The sequence below is a fragment of the Aquarana catesbeiana genome, linkage group LG06, assembly GCF_042186555.1.
Source record: "Aquarana catesbeiana isolate 2022-GZ linkage group LG06, ASM4218655v1, whole genome shotgun sequence".
NCBI lineage: Eukaryota > Metazoa > Chordata > Amphibia > Anura > Ranidae > Aquarana > Aquarana catesbeiana.
In genome coordinates, this window is record NC_133329.1 from 412,375,764 (window position 1) to 412,389,109 (window position 13,346).

The 13,346-nt window shown below is 48.5% G+C and overlaps 1 protein-coding gene across 1 annotated transcript in view; it reads left to right on the forward strand.

Moving 5' to 3' along the window:
* Positions 1-957: 957 nt before the first annotated feature.
* Positions 958-13,346, forward strand: part of LOC141147292 (protein mono-ADP-ribosyltransferase PARP14-like) — a 132,438-nt gene continuing 120,049 nt past the window's right edge. The window contains exons 1-3 of the mRNA XM_073634501.1: positions 958-1,298; positions 7,239-7,372; positions 12,107-12,140. Coding sequence (XP_073490602.1) covers positions 1,109-1,298; positions 7,239-7,372; positions 12,107-12,140 — 358 coding nt within the window. The 5' untranslated portion in view covers positions 958-1,108. The remainder of the gene's footprint in view (positions 1,299-7,238; positions 7,373-12,106; positions 12,141-13,346) is intronic.

A 13,346-nucleotide genomic window follows, 5' to 3' on the forward strand; every position in this document is an offset into this window, starting at 1 on the left:
GAGCCGGCGGGAATAGCCGAAGCGGAATAGTTGGAAATCAGCTGTACACGACGCCTGTAAAGGGCCGCTCGCCACGCTTCGGGCACGGCCTCGCTCGGCACTTTTTTGTTCTCCCTCTAGGTCCACTTGGATGGTGGGGATTGAACCTGGACCCAGAGCGCAGGCGCCGTGTACAGCTGATTGAAGATTTTCAGCTTCGGCTATCTTCGGCGGCTCCTAGTAGTTCGTACTGCGCAAGCGCTGCGCCTGCGCAGTACAGGGGGTCCTTATCCGCCGGGGGAACTTTCTCGGCAAGACACCGGGAAGAGATCTGGGCTGCTCTGTGCAAATCCATTACACAGAGCAGGTGAGTATGACATGTTTGTTATTTTTAACAAAAAAAAACAAAACTCTAGTGTCACTTTAACAAACAAATCCACTACTGTCACCAGGAAACCCACCTTGAGAAATGTCATGCAGTCATCATTGGGGTACTTGTAGACAGGAATTGGCTGCAAAGCAGCTGCAGCAGATCAGCAGCATTGGGGTGCAACAAAGAAGGAAAAAAGCTGAACACATGATTTGTTTTTGTAAAAATAAATGACAATTGTCTATGATAATAATGCACAGAGCAAACAAAATATCATGGATGGGCCCTCAGAGATTACATCTATCTTTATATGTTACATAATATGTGGCTTTTTATTTCCTCTTTCTTCTTAATCTGTAAATTGAAACTTTGTAAATATAAAACTTTAGAAGAAACAATCTTTGTATTTCCTCTTTCTGAGGATGGAGGAGGAATCTCTGTACTAATATCGAGCTATATCCTCCACCTGTCCAATCAGCCCTGAGAGGAGCCCCCCCAATGTACACTATGGGACCCTCCAATGTACAATATGGTGCAGCAAGTCCCAGTCAATGCAGATTGTGGGACTGACACGTTTCCAGGAACTCCCCATCGGAGAAGGAAAGTCACGTGATCTGCAGTAAAAGAAAGTGAAACTATCTTTAGAGTTTCTTTCATCATAAATATTTCCTCCTCGCCCAGAAAAACACCGACCTCCACACCCTGCCTGGCTGTACCACCGCGCCTTCCGCTAACCGACCCCCACTAAATGTCATCGCCATGGGAGACAGCAAGTACCTGCACCCCGTAGCCCTAACCTGGAGCCAGGGGCCACAAAAACTGAAAAAGCTGAAAAATAAACTGCAGCTGTATTTCGGGAGTAAGAGCAAATCAGATGGAGGAGAGTGTGAGATCCAAGACACCGACTGCAACCGGGGATATGTCCTCATATACTACAAGGAGGAGACAGGTAGGTACTAGGGTGTGGTGAGGGCATTGTAATCTACTACAAGAAGGGGGCTAAGTACTGAGGACTGGAGGGGATCCTCATACACTACAAGGAGGAGGGAGGTAAGTACTGAGGACTGGAGGGGATCCTCATACACTACAAGGAGGAGGGAGGTAAGTACTGAGGACTGGAGGGGATCCTCATACACTACAAGGAGGAGGGAGGTAAGTACTGAGGACTGGAGGGAGAGCCTCATACACTACAAGGAGGAGGGAGGGGAGTACTGAGGACTGGAGGGAGATCCTCATACACTACAAGGAGGAGGGAGGTAAGTACCGAGGACTGGAGGGGATCCTCATACACTACAAGGAGGAGGGAGGTAAGTACCGAGGACTGGAGGGGATCCTCATACACTACAAGGAGGAGGGAGGTAAGTACTGAGGACTGGAGGGGATCCTCATACACTACAAGGAGGACGGAGGTAAGTACTGAGGACTGGAGGGAGATCCTCATACACTACAAGGAGGAGGGAGGTAAGTACTGAGGACTGGAGGGGATCCTCATACACTGCAAGGAGGAGGGAGGTAAGTACTGAGGACTGGAGGGGATCCTCATACACTACAAGGAGGAGGGAGGTAAGTACTGAGGACTGGAGGGGATCCTCATACACTACAAGGAGGAGGGAGGTAAGTACCGAGGACTGGAGGGGATCCTCATACACTACAAGGAGGAGGGAGGTAAGTACTGAGGACTGGAGGGGATCCTCATACACTACAAGGAGGAGGGAGGTAAGTACTGAGGACTGGAGGGGATCCTCATACACTACAAGGAGGAGGGAGGTAAGTACCGAGGACTGGAGGGGATCCTCATACACTACAAGGAGGAGGGAGGTAAGTACCGAGGACTGGAGGAGATCTTCATACACTACAAGGAGGAGGGAGGTAAGTACTGAGGACTGGAGGGGGATCCTCACACACTACAAGGAGGAGGGAGGTAAGTACTGAAGACTGGAGGAGATCCTCATACACTACAAGGAGGAGGGAGGTAAGTACTGAGGACTGGAGGGGATCCTCATACACTATAAGGAGGAGGGAGGTAAGTACTGAGGACTGGAGGGGGATCCTCATACACTACAAGGAGGAGGGAGGTAAGTACTGAGGACTGGAGGGGATCCTCATACATTACCAGGAGGAGGGAGGTAAGTACTGAGGACTGGAGGGAGATCCTCATACACTACAAGGAGGAGGGAGGTAAGTACTGAGGACTGGAGGGGGATCCTCATACACTACAAGGAGGACGGAGGTAAGTACTGAGGACTGGAGGGGATCCTCATACACTACAAGGAGGAGGGAGGTAAGTACTGAGGACTGGAGGGGATCCTCATACACTACAAGGAGGAGGGAGGTAAGTACTGAGGACTGGAGGAGATCTTCATACACTACAAGGAGGAGGGAGGTAAGTACTGAGGACTGGAGGAGATCCTCATACACTACAAGGAGGAGGGAGGTAAGTACTGAGGACTGGAGGGGAGCCTCATACACTACAAGGAGGAGGGAGGTAAGTACTGAGGACTGGAGGGAGATCCTCATACACTACAAGGAGGAGGGAGGTAAGTACTGAGGACTGGAGGGGGATCCTCATACACTACAAGGAGGAGGGAGGTAAATACTGAGGACTGGAGGAGATCCTCATACACTACAAGGAGGAGGGAGGTAAGTACCGAGGACTGGAGGGGATCCTCATACACTACAAGGAGGAGGGAGGTAAGTACTGAGGACTGGAGGGGAGCCTCATACACTACAAGGAGGAGGGAGGTAAGTACTGAGGACTGGAGGGAGATCCTCATACACTACAAGGAGGAGGGAGGTAAGTACTGAGGACTGGAGGGGGATCCTCATACACTACAAGGAGGAGGGAGGTAAATACTGAGGACTGGAGGAGATCCTCATACACTACAAGGAGGAGGGAGGTAAGTACTGAGGACTGGAGGGGATCCTCATACACTACAAGGAGGAGGGAGGTAAGTACTGAGGACTGGAGGGGATCCTCATACACTACAAGGAGGAGGGAGGTAAGTACTGAGGACTGGAGGGAGATCCTCATACACTACAAGGAGGAGGGAGGTAAGTACTGAGGACTGGAGGAGATCCTCATACACTACAAGGAGGAGGGAGGTAAGTACTGAGGACTGGAGGGGATCCTCATACACTACCAGGAGGAGGGAGGTAAGTACTGAGGACTGGAGGGGGATCCTCATACACTACAAGGAGGAGGGAGGTAAGTACTGAGGACTGGAGGGAGATCCTCATACACTACAAGGAGGAGGGAGGTAAGTACTGAGGACTGGAGGAGATCCTCATACACTACAAGGAGGAGGGAGGTAAGTACTGAGGACTGGAGGGAATCCTCATACACTACAAGGAGGAGGGAGGTAAGTACTGAGGACTGGAGCGGGATCCTCATACACTACAAGGAGGAGGGAGGTAAGTACTGAGGACTGGAGGGGATCCTCATACACTACAAGGAGGACGGAGGTAAGTACTGAGGACTGGAGGGAGATCCTCATACACTACAAGGAGGAGGGAGGTAAGTACTGAGGACTGGAGGGGATCCTCATACACTGCAAGGAGGAGGGAGGTAAGTACTGAGGACTGGAGGGGATCCTCATACACTACAAGGAGGAGGGAGGTAAGTACTGAGGACTGGAGGGGATCCTCATACACTACAAGGAGGAGGGAGGTAAGTACCGAGGACTGGAGGGGATCCTCATACACTACAAGGAGGAGGGAGGTAAGTACTGAGGACTGGAGGGGATCCTCATACACTACAAGGAGGAGGGAGGTAAGTACTGAGGACTGGAGGGGATCCTCATACACTACAAGGAGGAGGGAGGTAAGTACCGAGGACTGGAGGGGATCCTCATACACTACAAGGAGGAGGGAGGTAAGTACCGAGGACTGGAGGAGATCTTCATACACTACAAGGAGGAGGGAGGTAAGTACTGAGGACTGGAGGGGGATCCTCACACACTACAAGGAGGAGGGAGGTAAGTACTGAAGACTGGAGGAGATCCTCATACACTACAAGGAGGAGGGAGGTAAGTACTGAGGACTGGAGGGGATCCTCATACACTATAAGGAGGAGGGAGGTAAGTACTGAGGACTGGAGGGGGATCCTCATACACTACAAGGAGGAGGGAGGTAAGTACTGAGGACTGGAGGGGATCCTCATACATTACCAGGAGGAGGGAGGTAAGTACTGAGGACTGGAGGGAGATCCTCATACACTACAAGGAGGAGGGAGGTAAGTACTGAGGACTGGAGGGGGATCCTCATACACTACAAGGAGGACGGAGGTAAGTACTGAGGACTGGAGGGGATCCTCATACACTACAAGGAGGAGGGAGGTAAGTACTGAGGACTGGAGGGGATCCTCATACACTACAAGGAGGAGGGAGGTAAGTACTGAGGACTGGAGGAGATCTTCATACACTACAAGGAGGAGGGAGGTAAGTACTGAGGACTGGAGGAGATCCTCATACACTACAAGGAGGAGGGAGGTAAGTACTGAGGACTGGAGGGGAGCCTCATACACTACAAGGAGGAGGGAGGTAAGTACTGAGGACTGGAGGGAGATCCTCATACACTACAAGGAGGAGGGAGGTAAGTACTGAGGACTGGAGGGGGATCCTCATACACTACAAGGAGGAGGGAGGTAAATACTGAGGACTGGAGGAGATCCTCATACACTACAAGGAGGAGGGAGGTAAGTACCGAGGACTGGAGGGGATCCTCATACACTACAAGGAGGAGGGAGGTAAGTACTGAGGACTGGAGGGGAGCCTCATACACTACAAGGAGGAGGGAGGTAAGTACTGAGGACTGGAGGGAGATCCTCATACACTACAAGGAGGAGGGAGGTAAGTACTGAGGACTGGAGGGGGATCCTCATACACTACAAGGAGGAGGGAGGTAAATACTGAGGACTGGAGGAGATCCTCATACACTACAAGGAGGAGGGAGGTAAGTACTGAGGACTGGAGGGGATCCTCATACACTACAAGGAGGAGGGAGGTAAGTACTGAGGACTGGAGGGGATCCTCATACACTACAAGGAGGAGGGAGGTAAGTACTGAGGACTGGAGGGAGATCCTCATACACTACAAGGAGGAGGGAGGTAAGTACTGAGGACTGGAGGAGATCCTCATACACTACAAGGAGGAGGGAGGTAAGTACTGAGGACTGGAGGGGATCCTCATACACTACCAGGAGGAGGGAGGTAAGTACTGAGGACTGGAGGGGGATCCTCATACACTACAAGGAGGAGGGAGGTAAGTACTGAGGACTGGAGGGAGATCCTCATACACTACAAGGAGGAGGGAGGTAAGTACTGAGGACTGGAGGAGATCCTCATACACTACAAGGAGGAGGGAGGTAAGTACTGAGGACTGGAGGGAATCCTCATACACTACAAGGAGGAGGGAGGTAAGTACTGAGGACTGGAGCGGGATCCTCATACACTACAAGGAGGAGGGAGGTAAGTACTGAGGACTGGAGGGGATCCTCATACACTACAAGGAGGAGGGAGGTAAGTACTGAGGACTGGAGCGGGATCCTCATACACTACAAGGAGGAGGGAGGTAAGTACTGAGGACTGGAGGGGATCCTCATACACTACAAGGAGGACTCGGAGAGAGGTAAGTACTGAGGACTGGAGGAGATCCTCATACACTACAAGGAAGAGGGAGGTAAGTACTGAGGACTGGAGGAGATCCTCATACACTACAAGGAGGAGGGAGGTAAGTACTGAGGAATGGAGGGAGATCCTCATACACTACAAGGAGGAGAGAGGTAAGTAATGAGGACTGGAGGAGATCCTCATACACTACAAGGAGGAGGGAGATAAGTACTGAGGACTGGAGGGGATCCTCATACACTACAAGGAGGACTCGGAGAGAGGTAAGTACTGAGGACTGGAGGAGATCCTCATACACTACAAAGAGGAGGGAGGTAAGTACTGAGGACTGGAGGGGATCCTCATACACTACAAGGAGGAGGGAGGTAAGTACTGAGGACTGGAGGGGGATCCTCATACACTACAAGGAGGACGGAGGTAAGTACTGAGGACTGGAGGGGATCCTCATACACTACAAGGAGGAGGGAGGTAAGTACTGAGGACTGGAAGGGATCCTCATACACTACAAGGAGGGGGGAGGTAAGTACTGAGGACTGGAGGAGATCCTCATACACTACAAAGAGGAGGGAGGTAAGTACTGAGGACTGGAGGGGATCCTCATACACTACAAGGAGGAGGGAGGTAAGTACTGAGGACTGGAGGGGGATCCTCATACACTACAAGGAGGACGGAGGTAAGTACTGAGGACTGGAGGGGATCCTCATACACTACAAGGAGGAGGGAGGTAAGTACTGAGGACTGGAGGGGCTCCTCATACACTACAAGGAGGAGGGAGGTAAGTACTGAGGACTGGAGGGAGATCCTCATACACTACAAGGAGGAGGGAGGTAAGTACTGAGGACTGGAGGAGATCCTCATACACTACAAGGAGGAGGGAGGTAAGTACTGAGGACTGGAGGGGATCCTCATACACTACAAGGAGGAGGGAGGTAAGTACTGAGGACTGGAGGGAGATCCTCATACACTACAAGGAGGAGGGAGGTAAGTACTGAGGACTGGAGGGGGATTCTCATACACTACAAGGAGGAGGGAGGTAAGTACTGAGGACTGGAGGGGATCCTCATACACTACAAGGAGGAGGGAGGTAAGTACTGAGGAATGGAGGGGATCCTCATACACTACAAGGAGGAGGGAGGTAAGTACTGAGGAATGGAGGGGGATCCTCATACACTAAAAAAGTAATTCTGAATGCTGACATGTTTCCTCCATTGGAGGACATAACTCCATTGGTAGAATATACAATATCTGTAATCTTCTCTATCACAGCACGAGATCGGGTTCTGCAGAGGAAGACTCATGAACTGAAATTACCGGATGGGACGACATTACAGCTGGAAGTCCGATTACCGGAAGACATACAGAGTGCAGAGACCTCCCCACCCCCACAGGACGAGGCTGGGGTAAGTGTTGGGGTACAGAGAAGGGGAGGAGCTTACAGGGGTGCAGAGATTTCCAGTCTTTGCACTCACATCGTTGCATTGCTGGTTGTTTTTTCTGCAAAGTTGGGTCATGTGTGCCCAGGGCCGGTGCTATCACTAGGAAAACTAGGCAGCCGCCCAGGGCGTAGCCACAGCCAGTTGTTGGGGGATCCAAATCCCCCCCCCAGAGCATCTTGCCCAAATACCCAGTCAGTGTCCTTGCTGCCACAGCCACGCTGCTCAGCAATAGAGCAGGCTTTGCAGCAATCAGAGCTTTTCCCTGAATTATAATTAAATTATAATTAGTAGGCTGAAGGAAGGAAAGAAAAAAAAAGTCTGTTTTAAAAAGTGACAGAAAAAGGTGTTAAAAAGCTACAAGTAAAAGCCCCAATTAGAACAAGTAATCTTTCAGGTGGTTGTGTCACATCGGGGTTCAGATGGAAGAGTAGCCAGTTCAGGACAGGGATGGTGATGGCCACATTGGCCAGTGATAGAGGGTTCTATTTAGAAGGGTGGTTTGGTGTATGTCTAAACATGTCCTTCTCAGCAGTGGGTCCCAATCCTAGGGCCACTGAGGTTCAGAACTTTCCTAGGGACATGGCCTGGATTATAAAAGAAGCAAGACCTTCTGTGTGTATGGCGTTCCCCTTCCAAACCTACGAGTTGGAGCAAGACAAGTGTGATGTGCTGAAAAACCATTGGAGGATATTTGGTGTTTTGTTAACTATGCTCTGAAGTCCAGTGCCGGGATAGGTAGGAACAGACCAATGCCACTGGCTAAGAAGGAGACATGGCCCTTCTGGTAGGTGGCCTGACGGGATGATGAAACAGATAATCATCTGCAGGTGGTAACTCACACAGTTATTACCTTTAATATAGTGAGGCAGGTGACACGTATAGCATGGTTCCCCCAATGTCACTGGGTAATGGCCCCTCCTACATGCATGTGTGCTCTGTATGTACTCTGACTGTCCTGTAGGTGAAGGTGGTCCACATCCTTCACAAGGTGTGCAATCACTTTATAGGCACTCTATAGTCTGCTCCAGTGAGGACACATGTTACCTTGGAAATTAGATAGAAAGGAGTGCCTGGTGTCCAGTAAATGTGAGTTTGAAAGTGGGTTTAAAGATGTTTTATTGAAGGTAGCAATAAGTAAAATGAAGGCAACGCATTTCAGAGGCTCCCTCTTCTTCAGGGTTATTCAACAAATAATAGCCCTGAAGAAGCCTTGAAGAAGGGGGAGTTTCTGTTCCCCTGAAACGCGTATGCTTGATTTTACTTGTTGCTACCTTCAATAAAGGGGCTTTAAACCCACTTTCAAACTCACATTTACCGGATACCAGGCGCTCATTTCTACCTACTTTCCAAGGTAACATGCGGAATCTACCATATTGTCGTACCCTGAGGCAGCAGCCCAGGCCCCATAGGGCTCACTACCACCTCTTTTCAAGTTGAGCACAAATCTTTGGAAGGGGATTCTTCCTACCCACCCACATCACCTACCTACAAACAGTGACTGATCGAGTCAGTCCAGCGTGATCTCCATCACTAAAAAGCCAGTGAGGGCACAGAAATGAAATAGAAGAACGAACCAGAGCAAGAGCTTGTTATAACAGGCACATGAACTTTAATGAAATCCCAGTCTTAGTCCGTAGGGTTCAATATTGAGTTGGCTCCGCCCTTTGCAGCTATAACAGCTTCAACTCTTCTGGGAAGGCCGTCCACAAGGTTTAGGAGGGTGTCTATGGGAATGTTTGACCATTCTTCCAGAAGCGCATTTGTGAGGTCAGGAGTGCATTTGTTGGACAGGAAGACCTGGCTTGCAGTCTCCACTCTAATTCATCCCAAAGGTGTTCTGTCGGGTTGAGGTCAGGACTCTGTGCAGGCCAATCAAGACCCTCCAACCCAAACTCGCTCATCCGTGTCTATATGGACCTTGCTTTGTTCACTGGTCCAAATCACTTGGTGGAGGGGGACATTCCACAAAGCAGACTCATCCATAAAGACATGGATGAGTCTGGGTTGGAGGAACTTGACTGGCCTGCACAGAGTCCTGACCTCACCCCGATAGAACACATTTGGGATGAATTAGAGTGGAGACTGCGAGCCAGGCCAAGTCCAACCCCTGAAAAACAACCCCACACCATAATCCCCCCTCCTTCAAGTGATTTGGACCAGTGCACAAAGCAAGGTCCATAAAGACATGGATGAGCAAGTTTGGGGTGGAGGAACTAGACTGGCCTGCATAGAGTCCTGACTTCAACACGATAGAACACCTTTGGGATGAATTAGAGGGGAGACTGGGAGCCAGGCCTTCTCATCCAACATCAGTGCTTGACCTCACAAATGCTCTTCTGGAAGAATGGTCAAACATTCCCATAGACACCCTCCTAAACCTTGTGGACAGCCTTCCCAGAAGAGTTGAAGCTGTTAAAGCTGCAAAGGGTGGCCCAACTCAATATTGAACCCTACGGACTAAGACTGGGATGCCATTAAAGTTCATGTACATGTAAAGGCAGAAGTCTCAATACTTTGGTAAATTGGGTAGTTATAGGGTGTCACGGAACGTCCCACACTCCGCTTGAGTGCTTCCGTCATATACCACTTCCTTCCAGTCTGTATACAGATATCAGGTATTCCAACCTCTCTGAGCACAAAACAAGGCGACACTTGCTTAGATGCTAACATGAACTCACTTTATTCAGAACCAGAATACAGTCTTATATACAGGACAAGATGAGGTTCCCCCCTGCTGCTCATATTACTCTAACAATACAAACGTAACCTAATTAACCTAATTACCATGAGCTAATTAACTAATCCTTTATACAGCCTAGGTGACTAAGACATGACCTTTTGCCCAGACTGAGTTAATTATCACAGGACATTTTCTCACAATAGCAGCAGCTCCAATAGGAGTCGTCCCGTCTCCTACATTGTATAGAGGACAATGTGATCAGCTCATTCAATTAACATAAACACAGGTAGTTGGAGTTGATGACACCAGCATCTCCTCACAGTATGTGTCCCAACAGTATGAATCAGTCTTATCAGCAGGGGGCTGCTGGAGGAATCCCCCCTCCCTCTTCAGGGACACAAATCCCAAATGACCACAGCAAGGAGTCCCCAACAGAATCAAACAACATACAATATATACATATATACACGACTGAGTCCGATTAGTACAGTTCAGACTGGATTTCTAATTCACCTCACAAAGAGTATTGTTCCATTGAAAATCCAGGGTCCATAATCAAAAGGCAAGAGGCTCGCACCCAGTCCTCTCCAACAGCCTCTGTCCTGGCTAGGTCTGTCACATAGGGCTAGTCATAAATATTGTTACCTTGGAGAAGATGACACCGCAGCAATATAAATGCTGCTTTATCTGTATGAAGAGTAACTATATTGGGTAGAATGAGGAACGAGAAGGATTGTGACATCCATGTGAAAATTTCTTCCAGCCATTTTATTAGGACTGGAGGTGAGGAATTACTTGCTATTTTAATTGGCAAAATTTAGACAAGGAGTTAGAGATCCTCCAATGGGTGGGAATGCCCGAAAGAGAGGTTGGAGAAATATGACTTTTGGACCTTATTTCCGTAGCCTCCCTGGCGGTTTTCCTGAGTGTGGCTCGGGGTTAAAATTCAGGACCATTAGCGGTAACCCCGAGCCACACTCGGGATTGCATCGCAGGATCCTCGTGCCTCCTTACTTACCTTGTCCCCGGGATCCTGCGATGTCCCCCGCAGTGTTTGCGGGCTGTGTCCTGTTCCGAAGCCTCTCTGTGCCAGGCTCCGTTCCCTGCGAGCGTCGCGACGCACGGGGGCGGAGCCTGGCGGCAAATTCAAAAAAATGTAAAAAGCATAACACATACAGTACTGTAATCTTACAGATTACAGTACTGTATGAAATCATTTCACATCCCATTTGTCGCCAGTGCTCTGGCCCATGCCCTGCATGCAGTTTTATATTGCATATACTGTTCTTTCTGCCTGGAAACTGGAGATTGTCCATAGCAACCAAAAAGTGTCCCTTTACGTCAAAAATGGCTTTAGACCAGCTAGAAAACAGCGATAGTAAATTAGAACACTTGCAGAATAGAGCGATAGTGAATCGTGTGGAAATTTATTTTATTACTATTTATTTTTATTTTTTTTAATTATTATTTTTTTTTTATTATATTATAATTTATGTTTTTGTGTTTCAAACTTTATCATACCCGGGATATCTACTAGACTCTTGTTTGGACAGATTTAAGTGTGTTATTGTTAAGATTTACAGACCTACAATATAAAACGCCAAATTTCCATGCAAAATAATTGTATCGCTTTCAGCACCTAAAATCAGAAAGAATCATACCGCCAGGGAGGTTAAAGATGAAGTTCTTGTCCAGCAAATACTTCCTCCGCTACCTGTGTGTAGAGAGCCAAATGGCTACATTATACTTCTTAAGTACGAGCTTCTAGGAACCCACCTTAGAAGTGTCTGCCCAAGGAGCAGCCTGTGTTTCTGCCTTCACAACCTTATATTTTTACTTATCTAATCTGCTTTGGTACTTCATACATAAGGTCTTCAGTAGGTGGGCTGTAGACCCCAACCCCCAGGAGTGCAATCTTCAATTCTAATAAAATATATTGGACCCCTGAGAAGGCTTCAGGTTTTGGAAATAAAACGAGACAGCTACAGAAATGTGATTTGTTTTTTGTTTTTTTTCAGGATTGTAAAACCAAGAAGAGCCAGAAACTCCCAGGTAACTGAACAATGTGAACTGCAACATATAAGCCTCCTGAGGAAAGTATTTATACCAGGGTTTCCAGCCTTTCTCTACCAGGGTTCCTCCATAGGTTGCTAGGGGTCCCTTGAGTTATGAGTAGTGATGAATTGATCTCCCACCTGAATAGTTTCTGACACTAACACCACTCATGCTTTCCACTGACTACCAGTACAAGGAAGCCCTTCTCTCAGTGACCACCAAAGTGGGGGGGGGGGCTAATGTACCACAAGCTGTAGCTATAATCAATGTTAGGGGTTCTCCGAGACCTGAATATTATTTCAAGTGTTCTTCCGTGGTAAAAAGGTTGAGTAAGGCTGACCTATAGTAACACTGTGGTGTGCACATAAAATAAAGACAGTCCTTTGGAGGGTAGTATGGTCCACAAAACAAACACTGAGAAATAGGGCAATATGCAGTCAACACACTGGCAACTACGACAATGTACGGGAAATAAATATGCAAATATTTCAATACCCCATTGATAATAATGTGATCATTTGTTGCAATACCCAAGTAATAATCACAGTAGAAAGGCAGCCTAGTACGTCTCATTAACCCCCAACCATTCCTTCCCTGTATTCAACAGTGGGTAGTCATTAGCCCCCCCCCCAATGCATATTGTCTCTGTGGCCAGAGCGAGGTGATCGAGAAGATTAAAGGTCACTCTCACCATCTCTACCTTGGAATAATGGAAATGTATACTATAACAATGTGTATGGCAGCCAAATAACTTGTGCATGCTCAGTAGCAATTATATGGGCAGTTTATGACTATCGTATATACTCGAGTATAAGCCGACCCGAATATAAGCCGAGGCACCTAATTTTACCACAAAAACTGGGAAAACGTATTGACCCGAGTATAAGACGAGGGTGAGAAATGTGCAGCTACTGTAAGTGGAAAAGAGGGTCAACAATGCCCATTTGCAGCCTCACTGTGCCCATTTGCAGCCTTACTGTGCCCGTTTGCAGCCTCACTGTGCCCATTTGCAGCCTTACTGTGCCCGTTTGCAGCCATAGGTCCCCCGAACTTCAAACTCAGTAGTTAAGGGTTCCTAGATGCCCCCCTAGCTGCAGCCAAAATTTGGGGTCTCTGGACCCAAAGGGTCCCGAAATGACATTGCTGCAGATGGACACAGTTGACTGATTTTGGGACCCCATGTCTTGGGGCCACTTGGTGCTA